Consider the following 20,013-nt stretch of genomic DNA (forward strand, 5'->3'; position numbering starts at 1 on the left):
GAGCTTCTTCCTTGTTAGAAAAGCCCCTTAAAAACAAAGTCAATGATTATAGTTAAAAACCCCACAGGTCCCCAAGCAATAAAACTCCTTATATATATAGTTGTGTGCTTTTTTCCCAAATATACCTCATTTAAAGGTGAACTTTGTCCAAATGGACAACATTCTTGCTGGATGCCATTTTGTGAAAGGCTTACAGTTTGAAGACAAAGGAATGTCACAGGAATATACCTGCAACTCCCTGTGGTGCATCCCAGTGGAGGGCTTCCTGGTTGAAAGGCTGGTTGGTCACAGCAAATATGGCAAAACCAGTTCATGGTCCAATAGTGAACGTAGGTTTGGTTATCAGGACTTGGTGATCAGGAGTAGCTGCCATGGTTGGGTCCATGGTGGGTGAGCCATGTGGAATTTTTATGGCTGGGGCTATTCTCCATGGTCATGCTCCAATAAATTCACTGCTGGGTGGTGCTACCCTAAGGTATTCTGCATTTTCAGCTGAAGGGCCCTTGAAGATGCCATTGGACTTGGTTTCCTTGGGAAAGAAGTCCTGCTGGTAGTCGGGGTTGTCCAGGCTGGTCTGATGGCTGCCTGACTGGGCCCAGAGGGTGGGGCCGTTGACGTGGGAAGGGCAGGTGGTATTGAGATACTCAGGGTTGTCCACCGCATTACTGTGGGGGTTTTGGTAGTGAGGGTCTCTGCCAGGAGCTGGATGTAGGGGCTGGTTGTGATAGACAGGGTTCTGGACAGAGCCTGCAGGCCTTTTGGGAACACACTGGTTTACATATTCTGAAAATGAAAAGAAATCAGAGATGAAGTCATCAGCAAAGCACAGTATCAAGCAGGAGGTCATTGGCCTCTCCCACCCCAGTGTATATTCTGCAATGAGGTACTAACCACAGCAGGTAGCAAGCCTGGGAAGACACTACTTTTTGTTGTTGTGGAATAAACTGTGCTTTTTCTGTACTTCTCAAACAACTGGCACATCTATCTTTTGCCAAGCAAAAGTTCTCTAAGGATAACCTGCCTCTGTGTGTGTGTGTGTGTGTACAGGTTGGGAATGCCTAGAGATAAAGTTTCCACTAGGAAAATGCATGTTTTACATGACAACAATGAAGCCAGGACAGAGATGGGGACTAACAAACATCTGAACACATTCACACACTCTTACACCAATGCTCACACATAATTGACATAGACATATACCCACATGTGCTCACATAGTCACACATGCTCACACACTGATACATACACACAGAGCTTAAACACATGCTCACACACACATACACAGCACACACATTTTCACTTTCATACCTACACATCATACTCACACCCATATCCCCCACATATATTTGCTTCAAATTCTAGAAAAGCTGTAGATTCACCCTAAAAAACTAGCAGACAACTTGGGCACACTTGCACTGTGTACTGCCCAGTGCCTAGGTATGTCTGCCTCCCACTCCTTTCTCTGTGTCCATCCCCACCTCTGGTCAGGTGGTTGGGTGGGGGCCAGTTCTAGGGACAGGTCAAGGACTGTGACAGTCCCAGGAGCCACTCACCAGGCACGGGGAGGAAGGAGTCATCCAGGCTGTCCTCGGGCAGGGTGCCGGTGGGGTCCGAGCTGTACCGCTGCAGGAAACTGTCTTCTTTGAGGGGGCAGCTCTGCTGGGGAAGGTTAGAGGTATCAATGTAAAACCACCCAAGACCTCGTTCAATGCATTTTCACTAGAAGGGCTGCAGAAGGACATAATTCCTATTAGCCCCGCAGATGCCTCCCTCCCCGGACCTAGGAAGGCCCTGGTCAGTGCTGTCTGGTGGGGCTTTCTGTAACAACCAATGGCCATAATCTCTACTCCTCCACATGGCAGACACAGCCACAAATGACTGAATACTTCAAATGTGTGAGAAACCAGATTTTAATTTTTCTTAATTTTCCCCATAAAAGTTTAAATTTAAGTAGCCACATGTGGCTGGAGGGTTCTTTGTTGGTCAGTGTGGGTCCAGACAAGGTCCCATAAGATGTGCATCAGTATTCTCAGGAAGGCTGGCCGATGCACAGAAACCCTATGTTAGCAGGTCTGGGAATCTGTATTTCTAACAAGCCCCTTGGTGCTGCAGCAGATCCAAGAACCATGCTTTGAACAAGACTGATAAGCCATGGCTAAGTGCTGGCCTCAGGACAGGGGAAAGGGAACCACTGTCCCGCGGGGCATTTAGGAGGAAAATCAAGAGCTTCCAGGTCAGTGTCTAACAGAACCCCAACACTGAGCTACTGCCTGATTCTGGCTGACTAGGTCTTCATACATACCCCATTTCTATCGATGCATGCCACGGTGGAGTTGTTGCTGGTGGCACTCTGGAAAAGAAACATAGCCGCTGATGTGTGATTGCAGGAGGTGGGGTCAAGGAGCAGATGTTCTAAAACTTTCTTAGTTTTGTGTGCTCATTAGCATTAGAAAAACTAGCATTCGTTCTGGTTTAATTTTGTTCTTCAGTGGACCTTAGAAATGATTACCATCAAGTTGTGTAAGGCAGTAAAATAATCACTACGCTTACTTGACTCAATTTGATTTGGGTTTTACCATTTGGTGAAAATCCACTTTGTCCCATGTGAACTCATTGGATGGGGATCATTTTCTCTAAAACTCAATTGGTTCAAACCAGCAGACCTAAATTGAAAAAGAGTGAAAATTTCATACCAGAGAACTCAGGAGGGGCGTCCGAGAGGTGGAGGGGCTATGGAAGAAGCCCTGCTGAGGGATGAGATACTCGTCGGCATCCACCACATCTTCCATGTCCTCCTCATCCATTAGGGCGCGGTAAAAGTTGGAGTCTGTGGGACTTGGCAAGTGCATTCTCTCATCCCCCTGGGGCAGAGATTTGAGACCATTAGAACGGCCTAGAGAGATACTAGTCCATTTCTTGGCTATAGGGACAGGGATCTATTGTCAGCAGGTGCCTGGTGGTTTATCAGTTTAAAAGAAAAATACCGGATGGTTTCACTTATAACAGGAATATAGGGGAACCAAATAAGACATCAGTGTAAAAAAATAATAATAACTGTGCAAATCACAACAAAGGAAAAACAGACAATTATAAACCAGAGACATCCTGCAGGGGAGGAGGAGGGAGAGGGGTGAGAGGGAGGGAGGGAGGAGCACAGGGGACTGTGGTGATGGTGCATGGGTGCCTTGGGGAAGGAAATTCTATGGGGACTCAATCTGAGGGGGTGGAGGGAAGCAAATATTGTTTAAAAAAATGTAAAAAATGATAAATGTTAAAATAAAAAAATCTAAAAAAAAAAAATCCCCCTGGTTCTAGGAATGTAGTTGGCTTCCCTCAACTCCCTCGCCTCCTTGCCTGAAATGCAAACTTTCAAAATTCCCTGATATCTAAAAGTTCCTGAAGTGAAACAAAAACTGCTTAGGAAGAAAAGCAAAGAGAAGCAGCATCAGCCTTTATTGAGTGTGTACTCTGGGGCTAGGTGCTGTGATTTTGTGATTAATCAGAAATGTGTATTTGGTTTTTGTCCCTGTTTCTGGCACAGAGTTCCTAAAACCCTTGGAATATTCTAAGTGATGAATGAGGTGACTTTTGGGAAGAACCTAATTAAGGGGGCTGGTTGCCAGTGGAAAGCCCTGTGATTGGGGAGTTGGAACTTTCTGCCTCACCATGGCCTCCAAGGAGGGGAGCTGGCCTGGGGGTTGAATCAAACATTAAAGGCCAGTTATTTAATCAATCCTGCTTATGTAATGAAACCTCTCTAAGTCCCCAAAGGATGGGTTCTGGAGAACTTGCGGGTTGGTAAATACGAGGAGATGCTGTGAGGATGGTGCACCCAGAGTGCACAGAAGCTGTATCCCTCCCCTGTATATTGCCCTGTGCACCTCTTCCATTTGGCTGGTCCTGAGTTATATCTTTTTATTAAGAAAAACATTAGCCTAGTAAGTAACCAGGTTTCCTGAATTCTGTGAACCACACTAACAAATTAATTGAATCCAAGCAGGGGTTCATGGGAACTTATGATTTATAGTCTGTCAGTCAGAAGCAAAGGTAAGTACCTGGCTTTGAGACTGGTGTCTGAAGTTGGGGTAGGGGAGGTGGCAGACTTGTAGGACTCAACCCTCACTCTAGGATGTAATAATATCTCTGAGTAGTTAGTGTCAGAATTGTATTGAATTCTAGGACATTGAGATGGTGTTGGAGAACTGCTCATAGGTTTGGGGAACCACACACACATACAAACACCCACACACAGAGGAATTGCTGAGCAGAACTTTTGGCATTATACAATATATTTTGCATGCATTATTTCACTGAATCTTTAAAACTACCCTGTGAGCCTCACATAGGAAGGGGAGAAATAGGTATATGAGGTCAGATTTGCCTGCTAAAAGTCTCTGCTTCTCCACTGGACTGAGCTGATGCTTTGTTTACTGCAATAGCAGCTGGCCCAGGGATGATGTGTGAGGAGGCTGTGTCAGTAAGAGGGCCGGCAGGGGTGGCCAGGGAGCAATGGGTACCACAAAGGCCCTCTACTCTGCTCCCTGTGCCTTACCCAGGCTTGCCTTGACACATTGGAAGATTTAATAATGTGAGCTGGAGACAGGTGATCCTGATGCATGTTAGAAAGACTTTTTCCAATGGACTGCAAGTGCAGGTTGTACCTGGATGACAAGGTAGCGCTGGGGGTCTCGGGCCATCTTAGTGAATTCAATGATCAGCTCACGGAACTTAGGGCGACTGTCCGCGTCTATCATCCAACCTGGGAAGGAATGAAGAAAACAGGACCATTAGCACTCTTAAAGAAATGAGAAAGATGGCATAGCTTAAAGAAACCATTTATGGTGAGATACTTTTAGACAAGAAAGTGATGCAGACACTTAATCTTTGTGAAAGACAAAGTCCTGGCCGGATTACTGTTTAAAGATCATGAAAACACAATAGAGTGAATCAGAATGACATCCTGTAATTTTCTACATTTACCCTTTCAGGGTTAGCATTCTGGTATGACTACCTTAGCAATACAGCAGCTTTACTGTAAGTATTGCTGTTGGTCAACTTTTCTGATGATCCAGTCCTTGTGTCTATGCTCACAGTCCTTACTTGACATCCACCTTCATGTGTACTCATCCAGCATTCTTGGATGCTGGAAATCAGATTTAATTTAGATAAATCCAGAGACCCTGAAGAACTCTGGTGTTCGGGAATGCCTCTCAACCACTCTGCTCCTTTCATTGTATTGCATGCTCAGTCATCATGCATGTGTGTAAGAGGCGATGTTTCAGCGCTTTCCATTGGAGGGAGCTTTTGTTAACCATGCTAGTGCATTGATTACACAAGGGCCTAAGCCTGGATTAAACAGGAGGAACAGTTATCAGCTGGAAATCCTCATGCCTCTGAGGGTTCACATTTATTTTCTAGTAGCAGGATGTCAAGCTATTTTAGATCAGATTGCTATGTGACCTTAGACAAATCATGTAACCTCTCCGGATTCCAGTTCCTCAGAGCAGAGCTAGGAAGTTAAAATAAATGGACTTTGTGGTCAAAGGTCAGAAAGGCACTGATATTTACATTAATTTGGCTCTACCATATTCCCTTGTGTAAATGCTCACCACACAAATAATGTTACCTTCAAAGCCAAGTGAACTGGGGATTCTGGTGGAATAATGTGTTAATCAAGTTACACATTCTTATTTGGATCAAAATGTTTACTTGGAAATTGTAGAGGACCTCACATAAATCCACTGTTTGAAAGGTTTAAGTCCGAACTGAAATGTTGATTCTATTTTCCTCTTGTGTTTATTCATTGTTAGGCATTTAGAAACATTCATTCTCTGGTAACGGACTTCCCAGTGTGGGCAGCTTTTTCATTAAGCAACACAGAGAACAGAATATTTTGGTGTAATGGCTTATGGAGGCTTTGATTTTATTTATTTGCTTGCAAACATCGCAAATGTCAGGTCTCAGTGCTCAGTGAGTCAATGAGTGCTTCCGGAAGAATGTGTGAGAGTGGTATTATGGATGTTTCTGGACTCAAGCGTCTGCCTTAAAGAATGTGATGGCAGAATGAGGGGGTTGCAATTGTATGGGGAATATAAAAATAAAATTTATTATTTAAAAAAATAAAATAAAATATTACTTCCTGCCATATAAATTTTTATTGTAAAAAAAAAAAAGAAAAAGAATGTGATGGCATTTCTTCAGACAACCAAAGGTCTGAACTGTCTGATGAGGGCAGCCATGCCTCTCTATGGACCTGTGCTGAGGTTCAGCCACATGGGGTAGACTGCCTGTGACCACTCACACTTGACCATGATCATGTAGACGTCAATGGTGCAGATGGGCGGCTGCGGGAGGCGCTCTCCCTTTTCCAGGATGGTGGAGATCTCACTTGCCGGAATTCCATCATAAGGCTTAGACCCAAAGGTCATCAGCTCCCAAACAGTGACTCCTAGAAGATGAAGCAGTCACTCATTAGTCAATAGTCTTTAGTCATCAGTGTTCCTACTGCTTCTACTATTGAGAAGCCCATGTTTCTGTGGTCTTGGGCAACTCGCTTCCTACTGTTTACCTCTCTGCACAGTGGGATAATGACAGTATCTGCCTTACACGATGGTCATCAGGGTCAAATAAGGTAACACAACTGAAATGTTAGTTTAGTGCCTGGCAAACACTAAGTGGCTAAGAAATGGTAACATTTAGTAATAACAGCAGACAATATAACCACCTTAATAACTTCTTATGCTACAGTGCAGGAGTTACACACTCAGACTTCTGCCCTAAGTGACTTAAATCTATGTACGAGGAAAGATGGAGATTCCAAACAAAGCTGTAAATGTGAAACTTTAAATAATTTAAAAAAATAGAAACAAACAAAAAAATCTATGTTCCTTTGTATAAATATCACAATCCCATACTTTTTTTCCAAAATCAATTACCATGTTTTAAAAAAGTAAAACTGTAGTAATATTTTAGAATTGGTGTTTCTTCAGATAACCTCTAATTTTGATGGCCCTTTTATCTTCAGGCCTCTCTTGGTGGAACTCTCTCTCTCTCTCCAAATAGACGGTGTTATATGGAGCTTGTTCCCACCTGGATAGGGAAGGTTACTGTGGTCCCACTGGATAGGGAAGGTTACTGTGGTCCCATGATAGAGCCTGGCCCCAAGGTTCAGACACTGGACCTTCCAGATGTATATTACCACAGATCTGCTTGGGTTTTGCAGGGGCCATTCCAAAACACAATGACCTGAATTAACATATAGAATTTAAGGGCCTCCCTGGTGGCACAGCGGCTGAGTGCTGGGCTGCGAAGCTGCCCGCAGCCTCTGCAGCACTGGTTTGATCCCCAGCCACCAGGCGAGGGTCCCACATGGCGCGCAGACCTCTCCTGCCGTGCCCACTGCTCCCCTCAGCAGTGTTTTGTCAGTCTGTTCTGCTCCCCGCTCTGGCTCTGGTGAATTCTCTCACCCTCCCATGCTTCTGACTATACCCAGTGCTTGCATAAATAAATAAATAAATAAATTTTTAAAAAATATATAGAATTTAAGGTTGAAAAGTGAAGGAAAGCAAAGGTATAGAGGCAAAAAAATAGACTCTCCTATCCTTTCCCACCACAGAGTCAATATGAGCTTGACAGAAAATCTCATTTCAAGATGTATGAAGTCAGGTAATGCTCATCTAACTAGGCTTGAGCATTGTGTTTCAACATGCCAGTGACTTCCCATGGGAAGGCAAGCTTTCCAGGGTTTGGAACAAATAGAGAAAGAGTGGTGTGTGTGTGCATGTGTGTGTGTGCATGTGTATGTGTGTGTGTGTGTGTGTGTGTTTGCCTGGTGTGGGTTATGGATGAGACTGGAAGGTGGGATGAATCCTCTCTTTACTCCAAAATAGACCACATAGTTGCCTAACTTATTAAATTATTTTTCCTTGATTGGAATAGAGAATGGAATAAAGGATATGTTTACTAAACTAAAATTCCAGGTTCATGGTCCAACAATTCCAGATCATAATCAATGACAACAGTTTCCTCTGAAATGGGAACTTGACAGGCACCACCACAGTGATGCTGAATTTCTAATAACAGTTATAATCATTCAAAGGAATTAAGTCATCGAATTTAAGGGGATTTTCATTTATTCAACAAATGTGGACCAGGTGTGGACTTCTAGTTGGCACCCACTGACTGGAACATGGGAGGAAGGGAGAGGTAGCATCCACCCACCAACCCACCAACCAACCCATCAAGCATGGTTAGGGCTTCAGACTATCTGGAATGTACTTGAGAAACCAAAGATGATAAGCAGAGAAGTGAAAGTCTGACTCAGAAGATGTATTTTGACTGTTGTCTGGAGAATAGATGAGAGTGTGCAAAACAGGGCGAGAGAAGACCTGCTGGGCCACCGAGGAGGGGCTGGGTCAGCACAGTGATAGGGAGATGACTCTGGGAGGACCCAGAGTGAGAAGTGAAGATACATCTTGAAAATAACAAGGCATCAGAACAGCTTTATTTCCTTATCTAGTTCATTCGTTGCAGACAGCTCAGATCACAGGTACATAGAAAATAGAGTGATTTATCCACAAATAGCTCTGTCTTTTTTAAGTCAGCTTTCTAGCAAAGGAGACAAAAATCCAGGAAATAAAACAAAAATACATTTCGAATATTGGGAAGCTAATAATTCTAAAGGAAAAAATAGTGGAAACCTGAATGATTTGTTTTTGTACTGATAAATTCCTTTCAATATTGCTTGTCTCAAATATACATTTCTAGGGAAGTAGGTGACTGTTCCTTTTCACATGCCCCCTTTGCTTTAAGTAGCTGAGGAGAGGCTGATGACTCACAAATTAGTACAGAGGGTGAAGGGTCTACAGTCTCTCAGCAGAGTGCTGGGTGACATTTGAGCACTTAATGTGAAAACAGTTGAAGTTAGCAGTGGTCATTGAAAATAAGTTATTATTACAAGGCAAGAACATTTTCCTTAAAGGCAAGGCTCCTGTAAAAAAGCAGTGAGGCGGGAGCATGGCAACATGTCTGGGGAGATCCCAGCTGGACCTGGGATCAGGGACTCAGTCCTGAGAGTGAGAGGCCCTCAGAGTCAGAGGCAAACTCCACCTCAATTTTCTTGCTTTTCCCAGACACATCCTCACTGCCTTTTCAACAGGCATTCCCTCTGACACACAAAAAATCCAGTTCACTACAGGAAACAATAGTCTGGGTGAATCATCACAAAACTTCCTTTCTCTATCAGGAACTCTTCCCTTGAACCTCATGGTCATTTCTCTTTTGTTCGCTCTGGATTCATGACAAGAAGTAAGGTGACTGCAGGTGAAGGCATTTCCTGAGTGTAAGTCTCTCTCCCCGATGACCCTCTCTTCTGACAAGTTCATTGAGACCCCAGTGACACTTAGTGTGGAATTTATACTCAACTTCCTTGGCCATGTTTCTTTAGTGTAACAGACACACAGCAAGTATTACACTGTTATTAGTTACTGTCTTGGGAGAAAACTCTTGAATGACAGAGCATATAATGTAAATCAATGAACAAGCCAAACCAGCTGAGCCTCAGTACAAATTCATTAGCATCAGATTTCCACTCACCATAGCTCCAGACATCACTTTGGTGGGTATAAATTCGGTGTAAAATTGATTCCAAAGCCATCCACTTGATAGGCACCTTAGAATGATGAGAGAGAAAATAATATGACAATCATTAGCTTCCCTCTGTTGAAAATAATTAAATCACTCTGGGACAAATTACAAGTGACTGATATGGAAAAGTCAGGACATTCCACTGACCCCACAGTTTAGTGCTCCACATCAGCTGCACAGTAGACTTTAAGTCTGGCAGACAATAGGTTTCTTTTATATGGCCCCAGAGTTGGTCAGGTGGACACCACAACTAAGGCCTTTTGGCCCCAGGGCAAACTGTTGAGCTGATCCTGGTCAGGCCCTGTGTGTATTTGCCCTGGATCTTGCACAGGCCATCATGAGGCTGAAGGATACAGCTGATCTGGAACATCCTGGAGGCCCTGGTAAGTTCCTGCAGAACTCCCAAACCCAGCTGAGGAGGAAGTTGGCTCCACCTCAACCTGGCTGAGTCTCCGGCTGGGCATGAGTCACTGGGGACCCTGGAAACCTTCAGAACAACATAGGAAGCTTCTTGTATTTTGGGGATATCTTCAGGGCAGTGTGCCACCAAAGTAGAAGTGGTGTTACCTAGTTGTTTCTTCAAAGGTACTTATATCCTGAGGGGAGGAGGCAGCTGATCCTTGGTCCCGGGGCCTGGAGCTGAATGCCTGTTAACTGCCTTTGACCTCTGGATGGATCAGTACTCACTTCCAGCAAATCCCACCCCAACAGCACCTCTTCTCATAACACCAACAGAAGATTCTTTAGACCAGGGATGAGCAAGCTGCTGGACCTGACTCCACATCCAAAAATGTCTCCATACCATGTAGTTCCCAACGAAAGAAAAGTTCACTAGTCTACAAGCTAGCTCCTTACTTTGCCTCCTTCCGCATGGTACTCCTTCTCATCAGCACCCAGCAGTTTGGCCAGCCCGAAGTCTGTGATCTTGACATGCTGTGGGGTCTTCACCAGGACGTTCCTGGCTGCCAGGTCACGGTGCACCAAGCGCCGGTCCTCCAGGTAGTTCATGCCCTGAAACAGGGTCAAGCAGTGAGGGCATGAGGCTAAGTAAACATGGGGCTGAGCAGTGAGGGCATGGTACTTCCTGGATACCCTACATAGCACAGACCTGGGCTCACGCACAAAGGGCAAGGCACTCTGTGGAAGCTGGAGCGTAGCTCAGGGTGGAGGGCTATGGGTGGAGGCTGTGGTGTGGTGACATACATCTGAAGAGGTGTGATCCTATATCTTGGACTCATATATGGTGTTATAAGCCAATGTTACTGCAATAAAAGACATAATAAAGTCACATGCGTACAACTCCTATCTTTTCCATGTCAGGAGAAGCCTGTCTACGTAACTTACTCTCTTGATGACCGACTTGCACCTTCTAAGTGTTAGAAACTATCAAATGGATGAAAGGCAAGTAAATGAAGGTATACCTAGTTACTGAGTCATTATCTTTTTTCTATTCACGTACTCAGTCTCAGGTCCAGATGGTCCAAGTGGCAGAGCACAGCGACAGAACCCTGGGCTGAGCCTGGGCTGGAAGCGGCTCAGGTACTGCCCACCTGCCCATCATGCCTCCAAGGGCTCTCACCTTCCTGGGCTGAGACCATGTGAGAGGTGGGGGAGGCAGGGTGCCTTCACCAGGCATGCAGATAGTGCTTCTTGGTGCTGTGCAGCCAACTCTCAGGTTCTCCTATCTTACGTGATTCGCTACATTAAAAAAGACTTTTATCTACTGTGTCTTGTTTGTTGTTTTTCAATGGAACTCACATGGTTACTGTGCTGCTTTCTTAAGGTGTCACTCCCAATCCCCTGCCTGATAGCTTCTACATCCAGTTGTGTCAGAATCGTTGCTGAGAGATAAAACTCCCACCTCCCTTGTATTATCTGGAAAGCTCCTTAATGTTTAACATGCTGTTTGATTTAAAGGTTTCCCTTCCTAAGACTTCTCTTGTGCCAGAAAATATGGCTAATGGGACTAATGTTTCCTCAAGAGTGAACCAACAGGTTCTAGAATAGCACTTAAAAATGGAAAATTATTATTTAGGGATGGTGTGTGGAGAGCAAGAGAGAGTAAGAGCAGAAGCTGAGCAAATGCTGCCCAACAGATGACCCCTCGGTCCTCCGTGTCACCTCTCACCTCTCAAAGCTGGCTCCTTTCACCAGCTTCGCCCTCTCCTTTGACTCATGGGACCCTATTTCTGTGCTCGGTCCCCTTGATTCTTATACAAGAGTAAGATCTCTATTAAATAAGACCTACTCTTACTCATTCAGAAGGGCTAATGATGCTTGACCTCCCCTTGGTTAGACCAACAGCTGCACTCCAGGCTGCAAGTGCTCCCTGTGCTCTCTCCCTGTCTCTCACTCTGTATTTCTCTCTCCCAGTTTCCACTCTTATTTTCTCTCTTCCCTTCCAGCTGTGTCTCTTTTGTTTGTTGCTTCATCACACAGCTCTTGAAGACTTCCTCTGTGGACAGTACCATGTGGGAATTGTGTAGACTATGTAATGTTGCACTCACGTGGACCCTGTGTAGTCAACACACAGCATAGGTGTTGCACATGTATGTACTGTGCAAGGCTGCACATACAGGGAGTAATAAAGCACACATAAGTCCTTACATGAAGGAACAATTCACTTCTTCCGTCCCTCTGCCTTTATTTAAAATTTGTTGGTATACGAAACCTATAAGGAGAACTTCAGAGGGTATTTCCATCTTCATTAAACTACCATAACTTTCATTCTGCTTCTTCAAATTCCTAAGAGAATCTGGTATACTGGGCACATATTTACTGAAGTTTTTTGAGGAATAAATGGATGATTTTGCTAAGGTTTATTAGCCAATGCCTGAATGAATGGTAATAGCTTACTGCCATGTACCCTGGTGAGGTGCCACACGATCCTGAAATTATCTATGTGGAAGCCTCTCGGGGCTTGTAGTCCTCGTACCCACATACCCAGAGAATCCAGTGCTTCACAGACCAAATCCTCTGAGTCCTCAGGGTCAGGCCCTTAATTCCCTGCTGGCACCTCCAACAGAAATTTGCTTGCAGATCCTAAAATTTCTTGGGATGCCAATCCTCCCCAAAATGTATCCCCCAAATAACTTCTAGTTCCTTGGCCCTAAGCCACTGAATATGTCTATGTCGCTGTGCAAATCTACTAATTGACTTGGTTCCACACCACCCCTTGCCCTCAGGGCTTTAAAGAGCCAGAGAAACTTTAATAAATTGTGATGTTTTCTCAAAACATCAGTGTTCAGAGGAGGCTTGGGAAAGAGCGGCTTACATATCCTGGAGTGCATGGTAATCAGTCGGAGAGGTTTTAAGTCAGAGATAATTTTGGAACAATGAGATTAGACCCATTTGAACTTGGATGAAACCCTATACATTGTCTCTATCTCACACTATGGAAACCCTTTGAAAGGCCACCTCAGTGCCCCATGGAGTTATATTTTAACCAGTCACTAAAGATAAGGTTGTGATAGTGCCTCTGAACTCTATCTAAACAGACACACACAGGAAGCTATGTCAGCACAACCCCTGTGGCCGCTCGGGAAACACATTTCCTGATTCTTCTGAGATCCTCGCTCTAATTTAATTCAATATATTTATTTTTGTTAATTACTACATGACAGTAAGGGTGAATTTTGAAATACTGAGGTTAAAATGTAATTTGAAGAGCCAAACACAATGTGCAAAAGCAGAGCATGGGGTGTGCTACATGGATGTTAAAGATGTTTCTGGCACAAGTTTGGAAGAAGGAAGGGCTGGGTGACTGGGTTTCATCTAAAGACTGTTTTCCCAGGGCTGTGGCATCCTACAAATCTTAGAAAGAGTGCAGAGTGAGAGGCTGGAAAGGGATCTGTTTCTGTTCTATTATATTAACTACCACATGGAGAAGTCAGGAGAGCATTGACTTAGTGGCATGAAAATGCAGAGATTAGAAATGGAGAGGTTGCAGGAAGTTCTGGAAGTAAAGTTGATAGCATGGCTTACCCATCTCTGAGCCCTGCCCTCAACAAAGGCAGACTTCCTATTCCAGATGAGATCATGTGACACCGCATCCTACTGTGCTAGGATGGGAGGACAGTGGACTCATGGCCTATTGTTCCACCTGAGCTGTGCCGTCAAATTCTGGAGAAGGATATGAACTCAGGAACAAAGCTGCCTACGGTCAAATCCTGATTTTTCTGCTTACTAACTTGAGACCTTGGCAACTTAAACACACCCTACCTCAGTTTCCCCACATACCAAGTGGGTTATCAGAAGATTAAATGAGTCTACCCACACAAAGCACTGAGGATGGAGCCCAGCAAGAGTCCCCCAGGCACTAGTGTTGAGAACTGAATGCCTCTCCAGTGATTCTTCCTAAATATCAAATCCAGCCTCTCTCTTTAATCCTCTTTTATCATGACATTGAATTAGCTGCCATCATGTCTGGCCTAGACTCTGCTATGTTTCCCCCTCAAATTTTTGTCATAAGTAAATTCCTGAGAGGTACCTTTGCTTTCCTGATGCAGCTGGGCTCAGACCCTGCAGGTCTCCTCTGTCCCTGCCCTCCCCTGGCTCTGCCCCTCATCATTCAGCAGCATCGTGGCCATGGAGCCTGCTCTGGGCTAGTCCTCCTTCCAGCACAGGCCACCTCTCTCTATGCCTCACTCACAGAGGGCCTCTCAGGACAGAGCTCCTGAGGGTAAGGGACAGAATGGCTTCTTCACCACTCTCTTCAATACCTGATACCTGGCGCTTGGCTGTTGAACTGAAACCTCCTCGCTGATCCCTGTCACCTTCCCAGTGGCCACTGGGGTCCAGTCCTCTGCACTCAGTTCTGCCCAGGGCATTTCCTACTACCTTGTTAACTCTTTGTGGATTCACTTTCTTCACTCCTCAATTTAGTCACACACACACATACACACACACACTTCACATGCTATCTAACACCAACAGATTAATGCTGAAGAAATAACTAAGTGAAATGTCTAAAAGTTCATGAATATGCTTTACTAGCACAGTAACCAGCAACTGTGGCTTTTAAATGACATATTGTAAAGTGGTCGTTTAGTTTAATCATTCCACTATAATGCCAGAGTAAATGAAATAAATAGTCCAAATAACAGAAATATCTGGTAACTTACTAGGATCTGTATTTTGGCCTGTTTTTCCCAGGTAATCACAGCATGTGCTTTGAAGTGAAGGGTGCTTAGAAGTGGTCTCTCTGGCCCTCTGCTGTGGAGTGGGAGAGTCACTACACTTGGGTGCACACTAGCCAGCGAGGTAGGGTCAGCACCTGGGCCTTACCTTTATGAAATCCTAATCTAGAGTATGGAAAAGTCATGGGGATTTGGGATAGACCTGGGTGGCGAACACCAGAGCCCACCTGGACCCAAACAGGAAGCTGGTATGTGAACAACCAGGTCCCTCTGTAACACCGCGTCAGCTTCAGGGCGCTAGTCCTCCTTCCAGCACAAAGGCACAAAGGCCGTGCTCCACACCTCTGCTCATCTACCACCACACAGGAATTTGTCAACATGGGTTTCATGGTGGCACCAGAACTAAACATGGTGGCTGGAATGTTCTGGCTACATCAGAGTAGGATGATTGCCTTCCCCCCCTTCCCTGGACTCGACATCCCCACCGCCTCCTCCCTTCTCCTTTCAGCGGCTCATGGGCATGGACTGTGGACTGTGATGTCAGTGAAAACCCTCAGTGCTTTCCAGATGAGCTTGCACCAAGCTAAATATTGCATGTATTGGGAAAATGGATCCCTTGGACTGAAATATTTTTGAGGATTATCCTTATAAGTGTTACCTCATAGATTGAATTAAGTGTAGTCCTGTGCTTAGAAAGTTGTGGTTCAGGAATGACACCCATAACCAAGTTTCTTTCTGAGAGCCTCTCCCTCCCATGCTTGCAATTCTCACCAAGGGCTGAGCTCAAGGATCTTAAACCTTATCATTTGTCTGAAAACTCAATTCTGTGAGATCTTAATCTGGGTTAGGTCACAAGAAAGCTCTGTTGTTCAAAAAGCCTGGGAAATGTTGGATTAGTCACAGTCTAGACAGCTTCATTTACTGGAGAACTTAGCTGTAATGAGCGATGTGTGGCCCAAATTAGTGCAGTTTGGTAGGTGAGTTTTCCAAACTGAATTAACGATAACATCTTTTGGATCAGAACATTTTCTGACATTATTGTACCATGTAATATAGTTGGGGATTTATCAGCTGTTTTTTTTTTTTTTTTGTAGCTAGAAAGAGTGACTACTCTTTCTGAAGGAACTACATTACTCTTGGTGAGTGAGGCTCCTAGGCCTCATGAGCCAGGAATTTAGGGAAGGGTGATATCTCCTGCTGGTAGCAGGTATATCTCTGTAAGTTCATGTTTTTTACTTGGAGAACAGAATCTACTTCACTTTCTGTTTCAAGAGGGTGTGGCTTCCTTTGCTCTCCCAAGCCCATCCTAGTTTACTTCCTAGGCTACCCCTTTTCTCTTTTGTCTTTTATTTTATTTTTGTGGAGAAGAACTGGGGTCTAGGCCAGTGGTTCAGTAGTGAGAGGATTCACCAGAAAGATAGAGAGGGGGGACCAGAACAGGTGGGTATACTGAAATACACTGCAAGACAGGAGAGGTCTGCTGTGCCATGTGGGTCAGCTCCCTAGCTGGGGATCAAACTCAGGCCACAGTGGTGATAGCACTCAGACTTAACTCCTAGGTCACCAGGGAGGCCCTAGGTGGTATAATTTTATTTGTTCTCTTTGCAGGATAGCCAGAACAAGAAACTTGTATAACAGTTTTAACACTTAGAAAGCCTCCTAAGACAGTCCATGCTTTTGTGAATGAACACAGTTCATTTAGAAGTCAATAACTCCCACTTTGAAAATGCCAGGAGTTTAGTTTCTGGTCAGCCACTAAGTGCTTCTGGTAGTTTCAATTTAAACTTTGAAAAAGGAAATTGTTTAATACTTAGATAAATAGTCACTATCCCGAGAGCAAATTTCTCCTTTTATAATTGAGGAAAACACTATCTCCATTTCTCTCCTGGGACAGATACTTTATCACTGTAACTATTCAAATACAGTGGAACAAAGTTTCTCTTGTGAATGAGAAAGCACATCTGTCACAGACAAAGCTCAGTCAGTCACAGTATGGAAGGACTTCATCAAAGGAAAGCTAAACAAAGTAAAACGGCAGCACAGTGGGTTGAACTAACAGGTTACAATTGAAGTAATATTTTATATATGTCTTGGAAACATACTTATGTCTCAGAAAACTTTCAGGACTGTCATAGTACAGTTTCTGCACTTTTTTAAAGTATGCTTTAGAAGGCAATTTGGGAGGGGTCCAATAAACTTCCATTTACGCTGACAAAGGTAGATTTAAATGTCTGGTTGCAAAGGAATGAGGGAAAAACCTCATGAACAAAAGAAGACACAAGAGTGGGAGATGCAGACCTAGATTAAGACAGCAATCCAGGTTAAATGATAGTGATCAAGATAATTAAGCTAAGGTTAAGGGACAGAAATGGAAGATGAGAACATTTAATGTCAAATGTTCCTGTGGCTGAATAGGGCACCCTCATCACCCAGGAGGACAGATGCAGAACCTTTACAGAAAGGGAAGAAAACAAAAAGTCTAAGCTTCTCACTGAGGTTACATGATTTACAAATGTCAGAATGAATCTAGAGTCCACCTGAGTTGTGTTGGGCATAACTCGTAGAGGTGATGTGTCCCATCACAGGGAGAGTCACTTAGTGGAGTTGAAAATTGACAAGAGCTATTAGAGAAGGATTATAAGCATGCGGCACCTCTGGTGAGCTGCACCTCATGAGTCAGGCGGGCGCTACAACCACAGGCGTGTGGATTTGGCAGCCCTGGCAGTGGGGCGCAGCCAGGGCCCTCCCTGTTCTTACAGAGCCCAGCTCCAGGGAGGCTGGGTGGGCACAAACTCAAGTGATATGCAAACAAACCAGATTTCCCAGGGTGAGATAAACGTTAAAAGAAAAATAAAGCAAGTTAACAGGCTGCTTGGGGAGGAAGGACAATACTTTCGATTTCTTGCCTCTGATAATCAGGGAAGAAAGCTGAGGAAGAATTTCTTAGTTCAGGAGTCAGGTTATGAGGAATAATTTTATATTCAGATACTCTGGGCCAACTAACGTCCCCCAATCTCTGAAGACAGTCCCCCACATTCCATGTCACCAACAACCTTATAATGTGACCATATTTGAACAGAGGGTTTTCTAAATCTAGTTAAAGATTTTGAGATGAAGTCATCCCTGATTTAGGCATCACTGGTGTCTTTTAAGAGAATGGACTCAATCACATAAAAGAAAGCAGCTGAAGGTGGAGGCAGAGATTAGAGTGATGAGCCACTGCCAGGGAACACCTGGAGCCACCAGAACTGGGAAAGGCAAGGAAGGATCTTCCCCTAGAGCCTTTGCAGGGAGCACATCTTGACACCTTGAATCTGGACTTCTGGCCTCTAGAATTGTGAGAACACACTTCAGCTGTGGTAAGCTGCCAAGTGTTTGCAATTTATCATGGCAGCTCTGGGAAATGATTAGTCACACACAGAAATCACAAGCATTTTCAGAAAACCACAGCATCAGAGGCACCTGAGGCCCCCTGGTCCAGGACCATTATCTAACAAGGATGGCGTGACTTCTTGAGAATGGCAGAAACACCACTGATCACAGTGGCGAGTGAGCAGTGTCCCTCCTTCCAGGGGTTCAGGGACGTTCCAGTAGCTATTGTTGAAAAATCCACACCAGATGGCCTGCAGCATACATCCATGTGCTGTGTCTGGTTGTCCTAGTTGCTGAGCTTCTGGCCTAGAACCTGTTTCAGAGGACATCCTGCTGCTGCCAGGGCTGTTGCTCCTGGTAAGACCTTGTCTTGCAGTGTCTTGGGCAATGACCAGCTTAGCAGTGCCCCAAACACGTTTTTGTTTGTCTTTAAATCACTTTCTATGTTTGCTGAGGTTGAGTGAGCACAGTTAGAGGCCTTTCCAGAGTAATCCAGCAGGGCTGATGCCCCATCAACCAGAGGTGATGTGAGCAATAAGGTTCTGGACCAAGTCTGGTGAGTGGTCTCTCCTTATCTCCCTCTGTGGGCCCCACAACACCCCCAAACACTGCCCTACAGGAAGGGGATAACAAAAGGTTACCATGATGTCAGCTCAGAGAGAGGGCCTGCCCACAAACCCCTTAAATTCAATGGAGTAAAAGTACATTCGCTCTCAGTCGAAGACAGAATTTAGCAAGTTGGGTTGCAAGTGACTGACACAGGCTGGATCAAGAGAGGCAGGTTTGAGATGAATGTGAAAGTCCAGTTGAGGCTGTGTGAGCAGCTGGAAACCTGGGTCATTGCTGTGTTCTGGTCCTCAACATGCAAGGTCTTTCTCTTAAAAGACAACCTGGCCCCATCTGTGCTCCCAGACCCTGCCTTGCTTTGGATCCAGTCCTTTGACAGGGGCATGTGAGGAGTCCGGGCCAACCAGCAGAGGCCTCTGTTTATCTCAGTCCTCCAACGTGCATGCACCTGCCCCTCTACACTGTACTCACCACCAGCTCTCCTCCTTCAGCCTCTCCCATTCTTATTAAGTCCTGATTGGGTGGAAGCCACCTCTCCCCTGCTGCAAACAACCATGGCATTCAACAGAAAGAACACCCAAGAAATAAGGACACTAACTGCAAACCACACTGAGGTCCAATAAAGAAAAATTTGCTCAAATTCAGCTGAATGAGCAGATTTATAACATACCGTGGGACAGGCACAGATATGAATGCAGAAGAGAACCAATTCAACTTAATCCAAAATAAATGTAGGTTGTGTGCCTCATATACACACCCTCTGGAAACGCTCAGCCATCCTTGGGCAGAGACCCTGTTGCTGGCTTCCCAATGGGCTTTCTTTCCTCCCCTGTGCCTCCTTAGAAGCAGTGACTGCTCCATCCTGGAGCAGCTGCAGGTCCTGTGGGATGTGTGCTGCTGGGCAGTCTCCTCCAGACTTACCTTTGCGATCTGCACACACCAGTTGAGCAGATGCTGGGAGCCGATGTTGTCCTTGTGCTCACGGACATAGTCCAAGAGGCAGCCGAAGGGCATGAGCTGTGTGATGAGCTGGACGGTGGAAGTCAGGCAGATGCCCAGCAGGCGGCAAACGTGGGGGTTGTCCACGCTGGCCATCACATAGGCCTCCTGTTTGGGAAGGGAGCAGAAGTGTCAGAGATGCTCCTCAGGGGGGCTTGTGGGCAGAGGTAGGCATATCTGTTCCCAGGTGAGAAGGCAAGAACGATTTGAGTTTAAAATGTGTTCTTGTGAAGGGCTGAGTCCTTTGTGAAAGTCTATTTATAAAACTTTAGGACTGGAAAGGGCCTTCAGA

The 20,013-nt window shown here is 44.9% G+C and overlaps 1 protein-coding gene across 3 annotated transcripts in view; it reads right to left on the reverse strand.

The window, feature by feature from the left end:
- Positions 1-433: 433 nt before the first annotated feature.
- The window catches only part of EGFR (epidermal growth factor receptor), a gene marked incomplete at both ends in the record, with an annotated part of 193,660 nt that continues 174,080 nt past the window's right edge, over positions 434-20,013 (reverse strand). For 2 of the 3 annotated variants that reach the window (XM_084248363.1, XM_084248362.1), the window contains 9 exons: positions 434-783; positions 1,554-1,656; positions 2,303-2,350; positions 2,694-2,861; positions 4,662-4,759; positions 6,302-6,448; positions 9,595-9,670; positions 10,501-10,656; positions 19,644-19,829. In XM_084248363.1, coding sequence (XP_084104489.1) covers positions 434-783; positions 1,554-1,656; positions 2,303-2,350; positions 2,694-2,861; positions 4,662-4,759; positions 6,302-6,448; positions 9,595-9,670; positions 10,501-10,656; positions 19,644-19,829 — 1,332 coding nt within the window. Of the gene's footprint in view, positions 784-1,553; positions 1,660-2,302; positions 2,351-2,693; positions 2,862-4,661; positions 4,760-6,301; positions 6,449-9,594; positions 9,671-10,500; positions 10,657-19,643; positions 19,830-20,013 lie in introns of all 3 variants that reach the window. The other variant, XM_084248364.1, reaches the window with a different exon arrangement.

Source organism: Talpa europaea, assembly GCF_964194135.1.
Source record: "Talpa europaea genome assembly, chromosome: 11".
Classification (NCBI taxonomy): domain Eukaryota; kingdom Metazoa; phylum Chordata; class Mammalia; order Eulipotyphla; family Talpidae; genus Talpa; species Talpa europaea.